The sequence below is a fragment of the Semicossyphus pulcher genome, unplaced genomic scaffold (genome assembly GCF_022749685.1).
Source record: "Semicossyphus pulcher isolate SPU_LCO1_2020_fin unplaced genomic scaffold, fSemPul1.0.p SCAF_18, whole genome shotgun sequence".
Lineage (NCBI taxonomy): Eukaryota > Metazoa > Chordata > Actinopteri > Labriformes > Labridae > Semicossyphus > Semicossyphus pulcher.
This window is the reverse complement of record NW_027211691.1, coordinates 17,508,096-17,531,259: the sequence shown is the minus strand read 5'-3', so window position 1 is coordinate 17,531,259 and position 23,164 is coordinate 17,508,096. Positions and strand designations below refer to the sequence as shown.

General features: G+C 40.5%; 3 protein-coding genes across 3 annotated transcripts in view; 2 read left to right on the top strand and 1 right to left on the bottom strand.

Moving 5' to 3' along the window:
* Window positions 1–4,910: 4,910 nt before the first annotated feature.
* Window positions 4,911–6,953, top strand: mnx1 (motor neuron and pancreas homeobox 1). The gene is made up of 3 exons (XM_069667791.1): window positions 4,911–5,397; window positions 6,115–6,275; window positions 6,669–6,953. Exons 1-3 carry the CDS (start codon window positions 4,911–4,913, stop codon window positions 6,951–6,953), a joined length of 933 nt encoding a protein of 310 aa, XP_069523892.1.
* Window positions 6,954–9,267: 2,314 nt separating this feature from the next.
* On the bottom strand, window positions 9,268–18,544 carry nom1 (nucleolar protein with MIF4G domain 1). Its single transcript, XM_069667327.1, has 11 exons — window positions 17,383–18,544; window positions 17,174–17,286; window positions 14,766–14,961; window positions 13,960–14,283; window positions 13,732–13,842; window positions 13,353–13,523; window positions 12,430–12,551; window positions 12,168–12,300; window positions 11,187–11,318; window positions 10,998–11,107; window positions 9,268–9,812 (listed from the first exon to the last, which is right to left on the bottom strand). The coding sequence occupies exons 1-11, from the start codon at window positions 18,319–18,321 to the stop codon at window positions 9,635–9,637; spliced, it is 2,529 nt and encodes an 842-aa protein (XP_069523428.1). The 5' UTR covers window positions 18,322–18,544; the 3' UTR covers window positions 9,268–9,634.
* A 166-nt stretch (window positions 18,545–18,710) lies between these two features.
* Window positions 18,711–23,164, top strand: part of lmbr1 (limb development membrane protein 1) — a 36,340-nt gene continuing 31,886 nt past the window's right edge. The window contains exons 1-3 of the mRNA XM_069667538.1: window positions 18,711–18,846; window positions 21,949–22,021; window positions 22,900–22,939. Coding sequence (XP_069523639.1) covers window positions 18,784–18,846; window positions 21,949–22,021; window positions 22,900–22,939 — 176 coding nt within the window. The 5' untranslated portion in view covers window positions 18,711–18,783. The remainder of the gene's footprint in view (window positions 18,847–21,948; window positions 22,022–22,899; window positions 22,940–23,164) is intronic.

Genomic DNA, 23,164 nt, shown 5'->3' with positions numbered 1-23,164 from the left:
CAGCAAACTTAACTGCTTCCGGTTCCTGACGTTTCTGGAAGCTGATTGGATAAAATATGTGTCAATCATGTGCGGGCGGTTTAAACCCGCCTCTCAACTCAATCGATTGAGAAGGTTCTGTGACGTTTGTGTGCCTGCTGTTTACATGTAGGCAATTGGATAGGACTAAAATGATGTAAAAAATAAGTAGAGCTTTTTGGTGAGATTCTTGGGGAGGAGAGATGTGTCCAGCACAGTAGCATTTTGTTTGTTTGTTTGTTTATTTTTCCTTATGTACTTTATAACTTATTTGTCCCAGATCTGAATATTGACTGTCCTTTCAACATTTATTTAATAAAAATTTGAAAATGTATTACTCATTTAACATTTTATGAGCACTTGTTTGTACTGCTTGTATTGTAATTGTTCAATAAAGCTTTTTTTTTTTTTTTAAGTTGTCTATTGGATAGATTAAACAGGAACTCTATGTTAAGTTATTGTTTTACTTCTTTATTTTCATTGCTCAGTAAACATAATCACTATGGTTATTGTGTCACTATTAAAGAAATACAGATGATTTTTTTCAACAAAAACTAAATGTCTGAAAAGAAATGTAAACATGTCTTTTATTTTGAAATGTGTGGGCAAATAGAAAGAATGGATGGAATGTGAGCTATTTTAAATATTCTGCACAAAAAATGTAGTCTAACATCTTTAACAGACTTATTTATCCCAGTGGCACATTTTGAATATCATCATTTATTGACACAATTGCATAATAGGAACCTCCTTAAAATGCCAGTTGATATATACCCAAAGAAAGGATGTAGATTATGTTTACAATACACAAAAATACTGTTTATGACCACTTTGTGTTTAATTTGTCTTTAAAATTATTTTATTTATCTTGGAATGAGCCATTTGAATATTTCAATGTATTTTAAAATATGGACATGGGGGGATGAATAACATACGTACATTGTCTTGAAACCTTGAAAAAGACAGGAGATTTTTGTTGTAACAGATTTACTATAAAGGCCTCTTTAGTTCTAAATGTTGCACATAGGGAATTATATGTATTCCAATTGGGGGATTAGGGTGGAAATGTGTGATTTTAAGTGCTCTTTTACTTTTTGAATGACAGATAACTAAACCAATACAGCCTGAGGCAAAAAAAATATTATGAATGCTCCTGCAATGAACCTGACCGGTAACTTAATTTTAATCAATAGCAAGTTCCTAATGTGTGGATGTGTTCATCGCCACACGGTGTTTAATTACATGTGGTGTACCTCAGGGCTCATTCCTTGGACTCAGAACAGTCTTCCTTATATACAGCTAAACCAAATGGAGTCTCCAGCCAACTTAACACTGATCACACAGTTTCGCCTTTCAGCCCAGGAAAGTAAACAGAAAATGTTGGACTGCACATTCATTTCATCAATGTTACAATGCATTCTTAACATTACAAACAGCTCTACACACAATGGGACTTCTACAGCATGGCTGAACTGAGCTATCAAGCTGCATATCTCCTGTTAAACTTTCAATAGTTGTGTTTTCATTTAGAAGAATACATTTGAACAGAATAAATCTGAACTAATTGTATGTTAACGCCTAACAGTACATTTCTTTGTATTTCTTGATTTCTTTTGTTTTTTTGCATATGAAGATTTACATGATTATATTATAATATGTTGGCAATAGTGGTGTGAGAAAATGAAAGAGTGTTTTTTTAATTTACCTTTTTTATACAGTTTTTTTTAATCGATCTGCATTTTCAATTTGTCCATCTAGAATTTGAAGCTCATAAATTTGTTCTGAAACTTATTCAGAATCAGAATCAGCTTTATTAACCAAGCATGTGTGCACATATTTAAAGAGTAAATACATTGAGTACATGTGCACAAAGTGTTCCACATTGTTTAATGACAACTTCAATTCCTGTGCATTAGTTCTGCAAAAAAAGCGATATAAATAAAGCTCAAAAGTGGTATTTTTTTAAATAGCAAAAAATGCTAAATACTGCAAACGCCCCATAAAATATCAATAATGATCAAGTCTATCATCACGTTCAACACCCCATGATTTACCACACCTAGAAGAAAATAATTATATTATTATAGTTATCATTGTTGTTGTTGTCGTTCTTGTCGTTGTTATGTCGACAAACGGATGACGTATATCTTATCGGGCTTTTTATTGGCTGAACGAATAAAAGCTTTAAAAGCACGAGCAGGAGGAAAAGACAAATGTTTTCATCAATAACATCTGACTGGGCCTGTAGATAATACTGTACTGTGAAGGCGGCGCAGGTACTCTTCATTGATAACACGTCTGAGACGAATTAACCACCAAGATCGAATTTATTAAATATTATAATTTTAGACTGCAATCTTGCAGCTACTTGACTTTGTCTCTTACATATCAGGAATACAATGCTATGAAATACATGTTTCTTAAAAAGCAATATTACACATTTGTGTCAATTAAACGAAGCTATTTATCGGATTAAAAGAGACAGTGCAGGTGCCTTTAAATGGCCTGTTCATACTGATCACATTTACGGAAGGTAGCCTAATTAATATATAAACTATCCCGATTTGTCACCGTGATTTGTATTTTAGTTAATTGTGAAAGTAATTACAGAGCAAATTAACAGCTTTCAGGAAAGACCAAGGTTTTAGGGTCCGGTTCCATCTTGGGTGCCTTATTAATTTTCTCTCCTCTCGATGTGATGAAGAGGAGCGATAAATCCTGCTGATCGGTGAAGGCCAATACTAAATGGCTCCATATTTCACCGCTGCTTTAATAGAAATATTCATGCGGGGCCCTTAATGAAATTAAACCCGCGGTGGGGACAAGAAAAGAGTCCGGCTGTTAGAATAATAATCATGCCGGAGGGAGGCTGAGAAAATGCCTTTAATTGACTAGAGATCTGCAAAGTAAGACTTCCGGTTTCGTTGAGGAGAGGCGAAGATGTTTATTAGAATCCTTCAAAATATTATAATGTTTAAATATGACACTCGGTATGGATATTATTTTATTTTATCGTTAGAAGCGAGATCAAAAAAAAGAAAAAAAAGAACCGGAAATACATTTGTGTTATAAATAAAGCTCATTTTATAAATACTATGATGATTTAAGACCAAAGCATCTATTAAATCGGTAACATTTGCACCATTTACACACAAACAAAGCATCATCCTTTCCTACTCCTCTCTTTCTATTTTTTTTCCACGCGCATGCAGGCCCATGCATGTCCCACTCACATCAATCTCCCCGTTATCATCCTGTAATTGGTCATGATCATCAGGGTCCACAATTAAATGGCGATCCTTTACTTGAAAACTACGCGGTGACTTGTTGATTTCCCCCGAGCAAATAAACGTCCCCGGAGCGCGGTTAGCTGATGAATTGACAAAACCTAATCAGCTTTATTGGTAGACAGGTTAAGGGCAACTGGGTGTCAATAATTCTCATTTTGACCTCCTCTTCCATTAACTTTAAGTGGCTTATTAGACCGAAGTCACCCGGAGCCACGGGCCTATTAGCTCCATCTCTCTGCTCTGTTCACTCTCAGCCTTTCAATTACCAAATGTTTGCTGGTCGTTGCGCACAGATTGCGCCTGAATTTGACTTATTTTGACAGCTTCTTAAAGCTTTCCCGGGATGTCAAAAGTCCAATTTATTGTCCCTTGTGATATTTCAGATTATGTAAGAAAAATGAAACCTTATTTTCAGTATTATATCTGCTCAAAAACGTGATGATTTTACTGTAAAATCGCGTTTTAATGCACGAAAATCAATAAGCAAAAGTCACAAAATAACACTTGGTTTGCTGATGTTAGAAGCAGTGAGGGTTTCACCTAATTAATTCTGGTATACATCTCCATTATAGCAGGGTGCGTCTGTCACCCTCGGCTCTGGAGAGCGACAGAAGGAGAGCTTTTACTTCAATTTCCCTGTTGGCCTCTCAGGTCGCTCCGGCTCAAGATGTTCACTTGTGCGCATGCTTTCTTTTTTTTTTTTTTCCTTTTACGCACACAACATATAGATTTATTTCATTTAGATGAGTCTGATAACTTTTCATACCGCCTTACATGTTAGGTAGGGCTGAAAATTCTGTTTTATAAGGGGGTAAACACTCAATCCAACAGGCCACTGCATATTCTGTCTGCCTGCATCAACTGTAAAGCACGTTGGGTCAACCCCTGTTGTGTGCTACATAAATAAAATAACTTGGCTCGTCATTTAAACTGTACTCTCTTTTTTTATCATTATTAATATGAGCTTTGATTTTAAGGGATTCTCGGATGTTGATCCACGACCCCCTCTTGTTTTGATTCACTAAATTTAAAATGCAAACAATTACAGCACATTTTCCGGTTCCATTGCATCTTGTAGGAAAGACAATCCTTTCTATAATAAGTGTGTTCATGTGCTGGGTATTCTGGATTGTTTCTGGCTGCAGATGTTTAATGAAACGTCACTCCACCTGCTCCTGTGACCTTGGTAACATTGATGATGTGTACAGTAAGCAAGTCTCAAAACCACTGTGCAGCAGGAGGAGCATAAAGGAAGAGTTTGCGTCTTTAATGTAATGAATTATATACAAGCAAAACATCGAATTATAGTTTATAATTTCAAACTATTTTCTATACTGTTACATTTCCCTGTTATTTATGAAAGCTTTAACGCAGCACTCGCGCTGCTGCACAGTGATGAGAGCAAAGAGGCGTTGTTACCTCCGTGACGTTGGTCCGGCCCCCTTCAGCCCGCTGCACCAATCGCCTCAATGTGTCAGGGATTAAGTGTGACACGGAGCTCCTCTCTCACACTCCGGAGCACATCACAACTTTTGAGAGGTGGGAAATCGGCGCTTACTTCTCCTTCGTTCACGGCAGCAGAGGCGACGAGCACGCGGCCCGATGGAGAAGTCCAAAAACTTCCGCATTGACGCGCTGTTAGCAGTCGATACCCCCAAGGTGCAGACCTCTCCGCTCGCGCTGGTGACTTCCCTGTCCTCCTCCTCCATCCCGACGTCGGGAAGCGTGGCAGTCCCGGATCTCGGCGCAGAGTCTTTACGCACGGAGACGCCGTCTCCTCCGAGGATTTCCACCTGCGGTTTGATTCCCAAACCGGGTTTCCTCAACAGTCCGCACAGCATGGTTGGATTACACCCGCAGAGCACCGCAGGGATCCCCGCACAGGCTCTCTACGGACACCCCATGTACACCTACTCCGCAGCTGCGCTCACAGGCCAACACCCTGCCCTGTCTTACTCCTATCCACACGGCTCGCATCACCACCACACCAGCGATCCCATCAAACTGACAGCCAGCACCTTCCAGCTGGACCACTGGCTGCGGGTGTCCACGGCCGGGATGATGCTGCCCAAAATGTCTGACTTTAATTGTAAGTGGCTGCTTCTTTACAAAATGTTCCACGTGTTATTTTGACTTAATGAATGTTAGAATATAATACTTATTGTGGCCATGCTGATCTAAAAGTACTGATACCCCAAAAGGCTGCTTTATGGGCTATAATTCTACGAGAAAACATGATAAAAAATGACATAAAAACATGATCCAACCCTACATGATGCTGCATTAGGAAAGCTTCAGTCACTGTGCTTAAGACTCAGATAAATAGAGGCGTGAAATTATATTTTTCCTCCTTAAAATTAAGTCAGTTTTTGGACATTTCGGCGCACATTTCCCTCAGATATTTTGCTCCTCTGAATGAAGAGGCTGTCACACACTGATGGTTTTTCTGAGAGGAACTAAAATGGACAGATAATGGACAGTGGGAAAGTAGCAGAGGAGTGTGAAACCCACAGTCGACATGCTATTTGCTCACCAGATACTGCCTTCTTGTTTCTGCTCGTTTTAACAGATTTGTTCAAAATGGAGAAGCAAATAGCTCCTCTATGGACATATTCATGAGTGGATGACCTTGTTGCTTAAAGAGGGCACGGATAATCCTGTTTTATTACTGCATAACAGCAGAGAGCTGATTTTGAGCAGGCTTTTGTACATTTATCTATTTGTTCGCACTTTATTACATGAATAAAAAAAGTGTATTTCGAAGTTGTTTGAAATTTATGTTGTTTTTTTGTTTGTGTTCTTGCAGCTCAGGCGCAGTCCAACCTCCTTGGCAAGTGCAGAAGACCGAGAACTGCATTCACAAGTCAGCAGCTGCTGGAGCTGGAGCATCAGTTCAAACTGAATAAGTACCTGTCACGACCCAAGCGCTTTGAAGTGGCCACGTCCCTCATGCTCACAGAAACTCAGGTAATATATTCCAGAAAAATTGAGTTCCCTTGTTTAAGTCTTCAAAAAAAAAAGAAGGAACATAAATTAGCTTTGTTTCGTTTTGTAAAAGTTACAATGAAGCATCCAAACTGTTGCAGACATTGGTTTAAATAAAAAACGTGCATGGGTAAATGGCAATAAGACCACCCATTTAAATTTAGTTTTTAATTTATAAAAGGGATCTTTAAAAATCTAAATTAAATTAAATATCTTTTTTGACGTGTTTTTAAGTGTAGGAGAATTTTAAAACGCAAAGGTCAATGCCAGGTCGTCTGGTCACCTTTACGCAATCTTTACGCATAAGTTACGCACAGCTAGCCTCCTCCTCTATACGTTCAAACTCATTGAACTGAATTATTTTCTTTTCTCCAGGTTAAAATCTGGTTCCAGAACAGACGCATGAAATGGAAGAGGAGTAAGAAGGCCAAAGAGCAGGCCGCCCAGGAGGCCGAGAAGAAGGGCTCCAAGAGCGGCCAGGAGAAATCTGACGGACTCGAACAGTCGGACTATAACAGCAAGACAGACTCTAAAAATGGCAGAATTAGAGACTTCAGAGACAGTGACGACGACGAGGGCGATAATTTCCTGTATAACTCGTCAGACTGCTCCTCAGACGACGAGAGGAATCACGCCAGTGACATCAGTCCGCAGCCCTAAAGATGAAGAGGGGCGAAGGTGGCGATCTCCATTTATAATGACTCTGGGGGGATTCTCGCTATAAAAATGCAGTTGCATGTAACCCAAGCTCTAATGAACTTCATGGAATTTATGAGCATTTTTTTGTCATAAAGAATAAAATTTAGGTCAAGAATAGACGATCTTTGAGTCAAAAACAAGCAATAATCAGGAGTAAATTCATGTTTCACTCTCGGTAAACTGTGACACATTGCATGGTTTATAAACGCTGTAAACTGGCTCAGGATGTTGCAATATTTCTCTGCTGTGATGGTTAGTTTATCGGCAATAATCGTTCAATAATATCCAATACCAAACTACAGTAAATAGTCCGCTGATTTCTCTCATTTTGGCCTATTTTGTTCCTTATGGTGTTCCGTAGTAATCCATATTACGCTGGAAAATAATGTTCTGTTTATTTTTCTATACTGTATTTATAAAAATGGTCATACCAGTGCATGATAAATTATTGTTTAGCGTCTATTGGTGCAAACAATGTGAAATAAAATGTTTTATATAAAACTCAGCGGGTATTTTTTTTTTGCAAGTCTTAAAAAAAATAGTCCCCTTGATTTACGGTTGACTCGCAGGGTGCTGCGGCTCGGACGCGGACAGAGGCTGGGTGTTTTTCTCCTTGCTCTGACAGCTCGGGTCATGGGAATTACTGTTAATAGCGCTGTCGGATCTGTGCAAACGTGCAGTGAGAGCAAACAGCGAGTAGGCAGGCAGACGGAGGAAACATTTCACACCACACTAGCAATGGGGCTCGCATTAATAAAGCCTTTAAACGGCGCGTTGAGCGACAACTGGGCTGCTCAGGGACTATTTTCAGGGCTGGAATCATTTTAAACTTGTTTAGCCTTAAGACAAACTGATAAATACATTGTAACCATACTATAATATTATTCTATGGTATATTATTAGCCCCTAGATACTTTTTTTTATCAGCAAATACAGCAATAAACGGTCATTGTCTAACCTTTTAAGTTTTGCCTGTTCTTCAATTTAGAATTGGGACTTAAAAATTATATGAGCCATTCTTGCTTATTTTAAACCAAGGACAATGCATCCAGGAGAAATATAAAACATATGCTAGTTGAGTTATGGGCTCTGCTTTTAACAGGAAACATAAGATTATACTTATTAAAATGCAAACAAAACACCCCATCCCCTTATTCGAGGTGTGTTATTACCTCGAATAATGATCTTTTTTTCCACCCTAGTCTTTTATTTTGTAGTATTTTATTAAATTGGGCAACTAGCTATAAGGCCAGTTACATAACTCGTCCATAAGTGGGTTTAAACTCTACATCAGTTACCGTACAGAAACCCCACAAAACGGTCCCACTTGTCATTGTTCCCTCAGTCATCAGCGTTAAACTACAGCAGCGGTTGACTGATTACGTCCCATTTGTAGCAGGATTACTGAGGGATCTGCTGGTTATCTTCAGCTGTTTGCTTTAGCTTTTAGCAGACTAAATCAAAGTTCAGCCGAGGGTCAACCCCCACCGGAGTACACCAGGTGAAAATGACGGCAAGTCTGCGGCTCCCGGCTGCAGACAATAGGCAGTGTATGGAGTGCACAGTGGGCCTATTGATCCCACTATCTCCACCTTTGAACCGGCAAATTCTCGCAGCAGTCTTCATCGTTCCTCGATAAAAACACAACTGCTACTCAAAGTGGGTTTTTCTTTGTGTGAATGGAGAGATGGTGCACCTTAAATCGAATTAACTTACAGTGTGGCCGGTGAAGGAGATTTCCTCTGTTTGACCTTGGTGGCCCGCTCCTGACCTCAGCCCACGCTCCAGCCTCTCTGATTGATACAGGCCGCTCTGACGAGGCTTATTAATAAGAGCAAGTATCAAATGTAACAGAATGACTCTGCTATGCTAACCACGCGGGCAGAGACGGGTGTCAGCGAGCAAACAGAATAGGCTAGACTCAGGGCCCTGGGGGTCATTTCATCAGAGCGTGTAAACAGTGAATGAACGACAGCGCTGTCCCTCTCGGTCTCGCTTTGTTTGTGTGTGACACTCACCGAAGCCAGGTGGAAATATCAACAGAAAACGAACATAGAAATATTCACTAATCAGTGGTGTTTAAGGCCGAGGGGATTTTATTGCAGAGTGCTTTTGTGTGTAAGAGTGTAAATAGACTCAGCGAAGCCAAGAAGAATGGTTCCAGGTGTGTGAGCTCCATGATATTAAGACCTGCTTTACAGCGTCTCCATGACGGCGGTAGAGAAGAAGAGAAGAAGGAGAAGAATTGGGAGATGAAAAAGGGTACTGAGACGAAATGCGGTTTATTGAAGTTTTTATGACTAATGTTGAACAACTTGTAAAAATGAATGTACAAGCAACATAATGGACGATGTATTCAGGTTTGAGCTGAACCAGAATGCACTGAGCCAAAATAATATACAAGCTTATAAGACCTGTGTGTCTCTAAAGGCATCTGAATCATCCGGATTATAAAATCGTCATGGTAACAATTATGTACAAGAATTTCCCAAAGCAAAAACATGAATATAATATCAACAAACTATAAATACTTCTTTAAAGTAAACTGTAATTTGGGGTTTTTGTAGCCGTCTTCTGTTCCTCAGTTTGGTTAAATAAGCCTGTTTGTTTCTGGTCTGTGTGTGTGTGTGTGTGTGTGTGTTTTACAGTTTGAGCTTGGCCTCTTTGGCCTCCATGGCTTTGGAGGCGACCTGGGCGCGCTCCGACAGCACCGATGCTTGCTCAGCTGGTCCCTGCGACTGGACATTCTTCAGCAGGAAGTGGCTGATGAAAAGCTTCAAGCCCTCCCGCAGCATTCCTAGCTTGGGGATTCCTGAAATCCTGGCCGATGGGAAACAATGAGGGACATTGATTTCAGATGTTCACAGGGTGCAGAAGCAGTAAAAGTAGCTTGAGAAGATGTGGGTTAATGGAGGTTAACGTCGCTGGACAGTTGCAATGGACTTTTTTAGCCATGCTAGCAGCTTGGCTCCGAGGATGGCAACTTTGGTCCAACCACCATTTCGGTCCAAGCTAATAAATCTGTACTATGATGGGATGGATTGCAAAGATATTCTCTCTCAACATTAATTTTAACCTAAGGATGAATCGTGCCGACTCTGGTCTGACCCCTAATCTATCAGCCTCGCCTTTACTTATTTAGCTGTGTATATTTCTATTAAGCAATTATTAGCTGATTACATGCTAAATCACAATTATGACCTTAAACTATATTAAAAATTACATGTGAGCAAACACACCACTTGAATGCAGGGATGGTTAACATTATGACTGCTAAACATCATCACGTTAGCATCAAGCATGTTACCGTGCGGATGTTAGCATTTAGCTAAAACAGGTGTGCAAAAGTACAGCCTAAGGGCCCAATCAGACTGAGGGCGTTTTGCAGGCTGTGACATGTGAGGCGCATCGCACTGCCTGTTCTGCTGAAGCTTATGTCTCGATCAGACAGAGCACGTTTAGGAGCTGGAGGGCGGCTTTTTTTTCTGTGGTTAAGGCAACCACCGAATCATTAGCTGTCAATCTCACCGTTACTGTTCCCATTTATTTTGGCTAGCCAAAATACCTACTGGTTATGTCTCAGTAAAATATGGACAGGCGGAGAGCACTTGCTCTGGCATTGATGGAGGGAGAGAGGCTGTTCCCAAATATGTTAAACACAGGGAAACAGAGATCCGTGTGGGTACATGAGACCCTCAGAAAGAGGAAAGATCACAGCAATCACTTGATGTTGTCATCCCCACAGAAGGCCCGCCTCTTAATTCATATGATTGGACGGTGAGAAAAAATGCCAATGACGTCGGGCGCTTTTCTCAACTCGACGCGCTCAGATTGTTTCCCCAAAAACGGGAGGTGCAAAAAGTGTCCCTCGCCCCAGCTTCCAAAAAATGTTCTGTCTGTTCGGACCCTAAAAGTGCAGCTAGCATGACTTCAGATTGCCAGTTTTGTTTGCATGTTGAAATCTTCAAACCTCTATAAACTAAGTGCATGCATAACGAAGCTTACCTTCCAAATATGCTCGCTAGGTCCTCCGGCTCGGTCTCCTTTAGCAGTTTGGTTAGCACCTGACGCAAGAAGCGCACCGTGGGTTTATCGAGTTCTCCAAACTCTATCACCTACACAGAGAAACACAGATTATTAACGTTACATATATAGAGGTAACACGGTGAACGCTTCAACCTGCAGGTGACTTACTTTGAGTATGGCGAGTGAGAGGCACTTCCTCTGAAGGAAGCCGGTAACCAGCTGCACCAGGTTGTTAAAGGTGCTGCTGGGAAGGTTGGACAGCTCCCTGAACTTGTCCCAGAGGCTGAACTGGAAGGTCATCTTGAAGAAAAAAGGTGCATAAAGTTGAAAGACTGTACAACTAATTGATAAACACATGATTCCATAAAAGAGCAGGAGAGTCAACAATAGTAAAGTGGCTTCTCTGCACAGGTAATCCTCTCTTCCAGATGCAGTTTACACGTGAAAAGCAAACATTCCCACCAGCTCTGCTCTGAGCTCTTTGATGGGGACAATGGTCATCAGTGTCACGATACGGGCCCCGCGGCCTACATGGCAGCGGAGTAGGAAGTGTGGTCTCGCCCCCATTGTTTGTACTCACAGTTTGAGTCGAATAATATCAGAGGTGAGAGGTGTGAGAGGCTCCCACACTGCAGAGGTGAACTACAGGCCACATGCAGCAGGTCACACACAGTTTAAGGGACTGGGTGGTCACACACACACACACACACACAGGAGGTCGTCAATCGGAAATGCAGCTCTTCTAATTGTCTCTTAATTAATTATACAGTGTTTTGCCTGCTCTACTTTTAAAGCTGCAACTCTTAATTGGCATACACAAAGATAGAAAAAGGATCACACACAGAATGTACTATGGCATTAAACGGTTCTACTTTATCACTAACATGCTGTGCTTATAGACGATTAATAAACAGAAAATATACACATAAATTAAATACAAAGTATGTGCACAAGTAGAGAAATTATTCCTATAAATTAGATATAAAATAATAATAAAGTGATACTTTAAATCAGGCTGATCTGCTCTAAAGATAATAAAAGTAAAGTGTTTACATATCAAACAATTGCCTTGAAGAAATGCTGTTAATTGCATGTAGTAATCTGATGGTAGGTGTGTGTCTCAGGATAGGTTTTTACCAGCTAGCGTACCTGGAAGCGGCGATCGTGAGAGCAGAATTTCTCTCCTAGCACGGCGTAATAAGCATTGAAGGTTTTCTCCTGCAGACAGCAGTCCATCAGCACGTGAACGATCTCCCTCTCCTGCTTGTCCTTCAGGCCCATCCTTCACACAGAGCAAATAAAAGGGTACTTTGAAATGAATCATGGTAAAAAGGCTGGTCATATTCTTCTATCTCCAGTTGACCAACTTTAAAGAGAGGCACGATTAAGGCAAAGGTAAACCACATGATACCTGAGCAGCTTCTCGAATGCATCCAGGTAATCCTCGCTGGTCATGATCACGCAGAAGATGTTTCTTCTGACTTCAGTGTTCATCCTCTGTTTCCTCGCCAGATCCAAGACTTTGGCACTGAACTAAAATAAATAAAACAATAATAACAGTTACTTGAGAAACGCGGCTCAAGCCATATGCTCTCATCAAAGTGCTGACATTAACGGATAACCCCGGACACCCCCTCAATTCATCCTTCACTCTGCTTCCATCAGGTAGATACAGGACTCTGGCCTGTAAAAGGGCTACGGCAGGAGTTTTGTTCCCTCCGCTATAGCGTCATTAAACACTACCCGGTAACTGAAGGGAGGGAAAGTGCTGTTATATATGTATATGTGTCATGTCGTTATGTTACGTTCCTTTTGTGCATATGTAATCTATGTGTCCGAGAGGCACTGTTCAGACTGCAACACATTTCCTGGAAAGGACAAATAAGAATCTAATCTAAGTAAGTGAGTAGAACTGGATGAACTAATACATTTTTATACAATTTGTAAAGATACTAAAACTATATTTTTAAGTACCTTACTTTAAGAAAAAAGGTCTTTATACAAGTCTTTTTATTTTTTATTTAATGGAACAGAAGACGGACTCAAATGTGAAGCCACAGCACACGTCAAATCTTTGAAAGGAATGAGTTAATAACAATAACAATAACTTTATTGATCCTCAAAGGGAAATTCAATATCTGAGGGTACAATAATTAAATTGTTGACATTTTAAAATCAAAATGGATAAAAAAAACGTATATAGAGATGAGAAATGATTTAAATCCAGTCACTGACATGGCTTAAACGTGTGCATTAAGAGATGCCTAAAACCCGTCTGTGCTGGGATGCACTCTGCCGTAATGCTGGCGTCCTCACTGGTTCCACTACTCTTACCTGTCCTTCTGCAGTGCTCGGTTTTGAAGCCGCGTTCCCTTGCTCGCTGATCATGGGCGCTCCGCTCCACGAGGAGCCGACGATCCACCAGCGGCCCACCTGCTCTGCTGCCAGGAGATTGTCCAGAGAGACCCTCAGTTTCAAGTCACTGCCCCCTGCACTGCGCTGGATCTGAGGAGCACATTTACTAAGAATGAGCAAAACATGCATGTAAAACACTAAAACCAGTTGTGAAATATTAAAGAACGACACTAAATCTGTTATTTTGAAGCAGATGAATTGTTTTAAAAAACACAGGCATCTAGCAGGACTCTGCACTTTAGGGTCTGCAAAGGTGGAACTCTGGGGCCACCTGGTGGTACAAGTGAAGATCACCCACCAGTGTCCTCTGCAGCTTCTTCAGCCTCTCCACAGGCTCAGGGTCGTAGCCGGGGATCTTCCGCATGTCATTGTTCTTTAAAGCCAGCATTGTTTCCAGCATGAAACGCACCTGAGATGTAAATGAAAAGACACTTATTACCCAATTCTGTAGCCAATATCTGAAATATTTAAATGATTATTAAGGTCTAGTAGATGAAAAGTAATCAAAGTAATCCAGCTCCTCTACCCTGGTCTGATCCTGAAACTTGGAGCCCATGTCGCTGGCCTTGCGCTGGCCTTCCGAGATGAGCTCCTTGAGAGCCAGAGCGTCGTCCTTCCTCAGGCCGAAGCCGACATTCCTCAGCACAAACAGAACCAGCTCGACGTCCTTCTCCGTGAAGGCTCCGACCAAAAGTTTGAGTATGTCGAAGATGAGGACAGAATGCACCACTTGGAAGTTATAAAGGTGGCCGACGATGGCGATCAGGTTGTCGCACTCCTTGCTTTCGGTCGGGTGTTTGTACGCCTCGTCAAACTTTCGCACGACCGTCTCCAGAAAATTGGCCCCAACCTGGAAAATGATCAGAAAAGGTGATATTATAGACTCGTAGTTCAAATGTGTAAAACGTTTTCATTCAATAATCAAATGTTCCTCAAAGTGTGTGGAAAGCCAGCGTTTCAGAGTGCTGCCAATTTAACTAATGATCTTGTTGTGTCTTAACAGCTGAGAGATAAAATCCTATTACACTTAAATCAAAGGAAGCCGAGGTGTTAGATATCACTTTCCAATCCATTAAGAGAGCATTAGCTTACAGTGGAGGTGTGTGGAAGCAGCTAATCCCTTTGAAAAAGAACCTCAGAAGAGATGCTGCTAACACAGGCAGGAAAAACAAAGATCTACAGACTCCTGCTGTCACTCTTATCAGTGGATGAGACGATAAGCTAAAGGAAATGCCTTAAGAAAGTAACTATTAATTAAATTAAGAGCATTTTTCAGTTTAAACCAAAAAGCAAAAGTCACGCAGCAGCTCGGTGACAGTCATGGTTCTTTACCTCTAGCCCGACACTGTGATGGAGGACGCTGACGAGCAGGACGTGCTCCATCAGCAGTCTGTCAGGCATCAGGGCCGGGGTGACGCAGGCGGCCAGCAGCACCTCTGTTAGGGTGTCGTTCATGTCCTTCCTGCTGCAGCTCATGTACAGCTCCTCCAGCTGACCGCTGATTGACGCCATGTTGGGCTCACTCAGCCTGAAGAAGTTAGAAAATGGGTGAATTATTCCTTTAAAAAGAATTTCATTGTGGCAGGAGGACTGACACTTTCTATCATAATAAAATCAATGTGTTCTGCTTAGTTTCAATCATTTGTTACGTCTCCATAGCGAGCATTTACTGGTTTAAACGTGAGGAGCTGCTTCTCTAAGCATCCATTATAATATATCATTGAAATTTGGACAGTTTAAGAGAATAAAGCAGCAACTTTAAGAAATCACATTGAGTTTCTGGGACTACAGATTAATCAGGGCTCTTGCACAATGGCAATGTTTTTTAAGACCACAACAAACACTATCTAAGACCCCAAAAACATTGGAACAATTTCTTTGATAGAAAAGAGAATTAAGTGATTCCTACTTTGGGGGAAAAAACTAACTTTTCCTTTCTTTCAGTCAGTGCTGAGAATAGTGCAAATTCAATCTTTGTCATTATGGAAGCCTGGATGGATCTTGGCGAAGATGCACTTCTTCACGAGTGTCTCAAGATGTTCTACTCAGATGCCCCGATGATTCCCTTCCTCTGCAAAGATTTGGAGGATATGATCAGGGTACCCTTTGACCCTAACGAGAATGTCTTTCGGCATAAATTACGCCATTGTTTCCACCACCTCCGAAACCTCTCTTCTTCCACCCGTTTTTTAGCTAAACACGCATCTCCCAATCTTTGCTTATCTGTATCCAGCCACAAATGACTGACTACAACAAAACGATGTCACACAGCCAGATATCAAACAGCTTAGATTGCTTCTATACTCTTTGTTAGAGCAATGTTAGGATCCTGCGTGACAATTTTCCTATCAGCCTTAAATGCACCATCTGCAAATTTAATACCTACAGCAAATTAATGGTAAATTTAAGAAAATTTTTGACCTTTTTTTCCCTGATTTTAATTTAAGACCATTTAAGGATCTGTGGGAACCCTGTTTACTGCAAGTCAGCTGTGTGTGTATATAACAAAGAAGCACCCAGCTGAGTGTCTCCGAGCAATTGCAACTAGTGCTAGTTATCTGAAAGATGAAGGTAGACTTGCAGGTATTATATGGACTGACATGGAATTATAAATACTGAAAAAATCTCTTGTTGGTTGGAAGTTTAATACAGTAAAAGGTCCCAAAGTTTATGATGCAAGAGCCGAAATACACCTTACTATGAAAAGAATAAAAAGGGGTCAGATTTTTTTATTGAATCTGGCTTAATGTGTTTCATTTGGCATAAAATACAAATTGTGCAGTGATTAAACCCATTGCTCAGTTGAGAAATCAAGCTGACAAACTGACTCATTAACATTTTTAACAAAGATGCGCCTATCTACTGTTTGACCCAGAGCCTGATCAATATTCAATACAGCATTTTTGAAACAGATGCATACACCAACTTAAGAGGGAACAGTCACTGATAACTGATGCAGCAGTAGTTGTAAACAGTAGAGTCTGAGCACACTCTGCTGGACAGTTTTGGTAGTAACAAGATTTCTTAAACACCCCCGATCAGACAGAGTGCATTTTAGCAGGCGGCTTTTTTGTAGTTGTTTCAATGAGAGGGAAACTTTTAGGCGCTGCCTTTGCGTTGCTGAGCGCCTTGCGTTATTGGGGAAATGCTCTTGAGCGCCTTGCGTTGAAAAAACTTCAGCTCAAAGCAGAACAACGTCACTGTTGTTTTTTCTAATTGTCCACTCGGATGAATGGAGAGGCGGGGCTTCTTAAATGGTCATCATCTAGGAGAAGCTCTTTGGCCAGCTGTTGGTACTTTCCTCTTTCTGTGGGTCTCATGTACCCACACGGATCTCTGTTTCCCTGTGTTTAATGTAAACAGCCTCTCACCCTCCATCAAAGCCAGAGCAAGTGCCCTCCGCATGTCCATCTTTTAATTCAGATATAACTAATCTATTGAACACAAAGTTAAGTATTTTAGCAAGCCAAAGTAAATGGGAACAGATCTGTCAGTTCACAAAATAACGGTTATGTTGACAGGTAATAATTCGGTGGTTGCCTTAACAGAAGCAAGCTTACAGCATACAAAACGTGCTCTGTCTGATCGGGACCTTAAAAACATTCATTTAGGCGCATTTCAGAAAACATACATGCCAATATATATCTGTCAAAGTGTCATATCATCCAACTGTATCGGCTAACCGATATATTGATCAGGCTCTGTGGTTAACGTTGCTGTAAAAGACATAATACACTTACCTGTTCACCAGGCCTTTCACATTCCTCTTCAGTTTTTCGAGCTCTGCTTTGCGTTTATCATCTCCAGCGTTTCGCAAATGAGGCGGCACATATTTACCCGCTGTAGTTTGTACCTGGACAATAACAGATGTAACTTGCAATTGGATCCATCATGCAGCAGACAGCAGCAAGATATCATAGCAACAAGAAACAAATATTTCTTAACTCACAGTTTCTGCCTTTGAGTCTGATGCCATGTCAGGGGTTTCTTCTTCCTCCTCTGTTTCCTCTTCATTTTCATGGTCAGAGTCAGCCTGGTCACTCTCTTCCAGCTCACCCTCCATTTCTTCCTCTGCTGTCTCATTTTCATCATCATCATCATCACCCTCCTCCTGCTCCTCCTCATCATCCATTTCATTATCCTCCTCATTTTCATCATCAGATGAACCCATATCCTCATCACTGCCTCCGCTTTCCATCTCATCTCCAGATTCTTCGCCCTCATTTGACAGCTGAGACTCGTTCTCATCGAGCTTTTCAAAGTTGTCTTTGGCCATGTCCATGTCATCATCATCATCATACATACCCGCAGCTGCTGAGCCAGAGTCCAGCATACCAAGGATGTAATCAAGGCCGTCTGCAACAAATGACTGAGGGAGAGTTTTTTTGTTTTTCCTCTTGTTTAATCCCAGAGCCCGCTCCAGTTTCTTTATTTCTCTGTCCTCGTCTTCATTTGCCTCCAGAAGTGCCATTTTTCTGGATTCCTGAAGCTTATTGACTTTCTTGCCTTTCTTGGAAGATGATGGTGTTTTAGAGTTGTCTGATTTCTCTGTTGGAGCTTGTGACACTTCTTTCTTTGCTTTCTCCTTCTCCTTCTTCTTCTTCTGCTGTTTATCAGCAGGAGTCACCGAGTTTTCACCATCATCAGGTGGTAAACTTAGAGTCTTTTTACCCTCATAATGACTTTTCATTTTGGCTTTCTTCATTTTTCGCTTTTCTTTGCGGAGCTCCTTTCTGCTTTTCTTTTTAACAAATCTCAAGCCATGGTCATTCTCCTCCTCTTCAGCGCCACTTTTGCTTTTAATAAACTCATCCACTGCCACCATGTACTTCTGCAACACTACATTTCCCTTTTTCTTTTTGCTGTTTTGCTTCCATTTACCTTTCATTTCTACAAACTAACGTTCAACTAAAGATAATGACAATGTGCTAACTTTACGTAAGATAACGTTAACTTTAACCAGCTACCCTTCTTTCAAATGTACAAGCTAACTTGGTCGAACAATAGTGGCTTTAAAATTTCGACAGATATAGAAAAGCCTTAAAACTCCTATTTTAAAAACATAAATACCTTAAACTGCACATGTATCTCATGAGGACAACATCGCTGCAATGACCATAAGCACGTGACCATATGCTTCCGGGGTACGCCGAACGTCAGACGCACGGTGATGACGCACTTTATTTTGGGGCGGTTATTTCTTCAGCACGGAGCGGGTTTCCTTCGATGCAAACTGTCTTTTAACCAGTCAGGGCAATTTCTGCTGCGAGGAGAAGACGCAGGAGTTGACGCTGTTGTATATGCTAGCATGTAGTGAGTCTGTAGTTTTTTTGTATTTGCAATATGAAGAATGGAAGAAGACGACGTTACTATCAGAGAGCAGAATTTCCACAGCCAAGTTAGAGAGTACATCGTAAGTACTGTGCGGAGGTGCTAGTAAAGGCCAGCAGGCTAACAACGTCCTCTACTGCCATGTGACGTTAACGGCTGCTAACGTTAGCTTCATCTGTCAGTTTGACACGGCAGAATTTATCAAGCTTGATAACAATAGTTTATTTTACTGTGCAATAAAAATAATAACTAATTTATGGCCACTGAACTTTTTGGTCTAATCATGTTTATTTAAAAATAAAACAATTGGTGAACGCGCTGATTAAAGTTAGCTTGCGTTAACGTTAGCAACCGTTGACAGTTGATTGAGTAGCAACGTCTTAACTTTTATCATAATGATTTTGGAAAAGACTTATATGAACTGCGCATGTGGATCAATAGGAAGCTCTATAACTTGGACATGGACAAAATGTCCCAGTCTGTATTATGTGTCCCTCTCTAATAACTCCACAGTAGAAGAAATCTATATATTATTTTCTTTATCTTACATTATAATATTTATGTTGTTCAGGGGAAATGGCTGTATGTCTAAGGAAATTGCTTGTTGATGTTTAACATCTTATTCTAATGAAAATCAAATACACTTTTCTTGGCCATTATACACACGTTGTGTCTTGATGTCTAGCCGACAATTTAAGTGAGGAAGTTAAAGAGGGGGCACTTTGTCTGGAGCAGGTCTTCTTGAATACACCTGATAGACACTTCTGAAATATAGAAACTATCAAATGTCTCAGCTGCAGCAGGCAAGCTCAATATCTCAATATCTTAAGCTTGCACAATTTGTCCTAAGTGTCTTGTCAGTATCCCATGTCAACATTCTGTACCTGAGACCCCTTTGCATGATCTTGTCATGACACAGTTTAAGGTGATTAAGCTTCTGGATGTATTTCTGTGGGCTTAAATTTATATTGGTGTGCATGCTTATTTTGCAGCCAGTGTTACACTGGTGTAAGTTTCAAGTTGTAAACATGACTCAGTGACGAGATAGATCTGGCGTGTGGGAAACAGTTTCTTCTGTAATGTGGTTAGACCGTATAAAATTACTGGAGAATGCAGAGACAACCATGTTACCGTAAGCAATAAGGTAAACACAGGATGGTGTGTCATAGTCGGATTCAGTGCATTTTCCACTTCTACTTCCAAACATGTGTGTCTAACATCATTTTCAGGCTTTTACACGCTTGCAAACAAGGATGCCTTTTGTTTTTTTCAGTCTGCTTGTTAATCAGTTGACTTTTAATGCCTTAAAGTGCATAAACCTATGTTTCATGTTGACACATCTGATATCTAAGGAAGGAGTCTAACATTAGAATTACTACAGTGCATGAAAACAGACGGATCAGCTCATCTTCTTGCAGGACTTTCACAATTCTCTCTCAAGTAAAACTATAATTACTGTCCTTCACCTCTAGCTTGAGTTCATATATCATAAAAGTGAGAAATACTCTTCCTATGCTGGTTGGGTGTGCTTGCAAACTGGCCTGACTGGCTATTACCTGCTCTTGTTCCATTGCTTACAATAGTAATCATTATTTCTTTAAGGGGAAATGGAGTGATTACGCTCGTAGTTGTAGTGTTGTTATCTTGACTGCTTATAGCTTGTCATAATCTCCTTCCGAGCTGTTGTATCTTTTGGTCTGTGCCAGTTTATCAGCTCTGTACACCCGATTCTGTGTTATTCTGGGTGTCACCCTTTGTGGACATGTTTTTTTCTTGAGCCTCTGTCACCACAGTTCTGTAGCTATTAAATGTATCAGCTGTCTCCCTGTCTGAAAGGGACTGCATTGGCATAAGAAAACTGTTTTCGCTCCCACTGTCACATAACACCACATACCTCCCAGATTGACTGAGTAGGTCTGGCATCTCTTTTTATGTCATTTTGTCCGTCTGAAATGTACACGCTCTGCCTGGTGTCTGGCTGAGTCATTTAATAATCCCAGCTTGGCCGTGACGAGTTGTGCAATGTTGACAGGGAGCAAAGTGCTGAAGTGGGAGCTTCTAACATTAGTTGTGTCCCAGTCACTGTCACCGTAGAAGGGGGGAATGTGGAATGTGATCTTTCTGTAAGACCATCCAGCTTGTTTTAAGGCAGCGGTTACCTAATAAATTCCATTCATTGGCGATTTCTGGAACACTTTGCATGAAGCATTTGCCTATTATGTATTGTCAGATGTTGGAAAACAGTGATGCATTGCTCACTGTTGTTCTTTCTAATCAGATAAACAGGGCAAGATGGAATTTACAGCTTTGTAACTGATCATTTTTGCACTCTCTGACAGGCCGTAACCAAATGTAGTGTTGTTTTTGCACAGATAAATATGCACGTTTAGATATTGTGCAAATACAAAGTGATCAAGAATTATATTCCACAATATGAGAGCATAGGAGGTCTAAATTTACTATGTATTCAGAACTCTGCCCTGCTTGGACTACACCTTCAAGGACTCAGATAATCCACTATTACAGTTGAAATTGTCAGAGATGATTGTAGGTTGATTATTTTGAATATTTTGCCTATCAGGTAATTGTTTGGGCATTTTCGAACAGTAGAAAAAAACCATAAAGCTTTAGTTGCAGCCCTAAAAAGTACAGTGTGTAAAAACAACGTGTCAGGCTGTTTGTTAAATAGAACAAATTGCATGAAGTGTACAACTTTTGCAGAAAAGATGTCATGGATAACCACATGTATCAAATTCACGGTCATGGGAAAATACTCGGTGTTAGATTTTCTCACATGACACAGGTTCACAACTGCGTTTCCCATCAGGTTAGCTTATCAAATCGCAGTAGGTCTGCACATATAGAGCAAAGCACAGTGTGGGCTACACCCAAGTCTTGTGACCTATAGTCTGCATTTTATATAAAGTATCATAATATTTGGATTAAAATTTAAACTAAGTTCAACAAACCCATAGTGCATGAAAACATATTGGAAGTGGAGAGCCAAGTTTGAAATCTGCGTTGTCAATAACTACTTGCTTGTGTGTGCTTCTTTTTTTTTCTTTATTCAGTTTGTTTGTATCATCAACATTTGATGTATTGTACCAGAATTAGCTTAAAGCTGTTTCTTTCAATCTGCAGTCATAGTAAATCCTTGACTTAAATTGTGATGTTGTCGTTTCAGATTTGCTTCCTCTTGTTTGCAGTCCTCTACATCGTGTCCTACTGCATCATAACCAGATACAAGAGGAAGACTGGTAAGTGTTCCTGCAACAACACTCACACTGTGGGAACAGAATTCCTCATGTACCTCTGTAACTCGTCTCAAAGCATCTGCAACACTTAAAGAGCAGAAACGTGTCCATGGTGGATCAATGATCACAGGTTACTACAGGAGAAGTCAGCCTGTCCATCTGGTTATGTTGTGTTTACATAGACAGAGCCTACCTTTGTGTTTACGGGACGTGACAGCCAAGAAGACTTTAGTTGTATGGGTGAGACACCACACCCATCCCTGTAGTGTAATCTGCTGCTGCCAGCTCTGTATCAGTGTACACTGTGTCCGCCCCACATTGCTTTTAATGAATAGAATTTGTCGCATAAAACCTTTAAAAAAAACCTGTCCTGTCAAATAATAAAGATTCACAGAAGGTTTGAATTTCAACAACTTAAATGGTAAGATACAAGAGGGACGTCTGGGTAGACATGATGAACTGTATCCCGTTTTTCCAGGACAGAATTAGTGCATCCAGGTCACCTCGGCTTCCCTTGTCACATTTTGAAAGTAGACCACTTTGCACCAGGAATCTGCTGACTGCTCTGTTTCTTACACCTACTGGTTTAGTAGGCGAATATTCACTTACAGTGTGAAATATTAAAATGCCACTAACAAGAACAGTTCCATGAGCATACTTTGTCCAGTCTTACACATTTTTATTGCTTATTGTTTATAGTTCTGTCATAACTATTGTTTGTTATTTATCTGTTTCTGTCAAATCTGTAAGTTATTAGCTTGAACCAGCAAAAGCATGATCATTACAGTGTGTACAAGTACAAACTATGTGTTCTTTTAAGTAGTGTTTATGTGGACAACTCTAAGCATGTTTTGACTGAAGTGGTTTGGTTTCCTTCACAGATGACCATGAGGATGAAGATGCTGTTGTCAACAGAATATCGTGAGTAAAGCTGATTTCTGTTGATTCTTCTTTTTAGAACAGTACATTTAATACATTGTTGGTAAATGAACTTTGAAGAGCAACTAGATATTTAACAAGTTACATAGGAATAAGGTATCCAAGCCTGTATTTAGTTAGAATGGACAAAAGTAAGCAAATAGAAGTAAAGGTGACTATTTTAAGAAAGAATAAAGTGATAAAATACAATATATTTGAATCAATTAA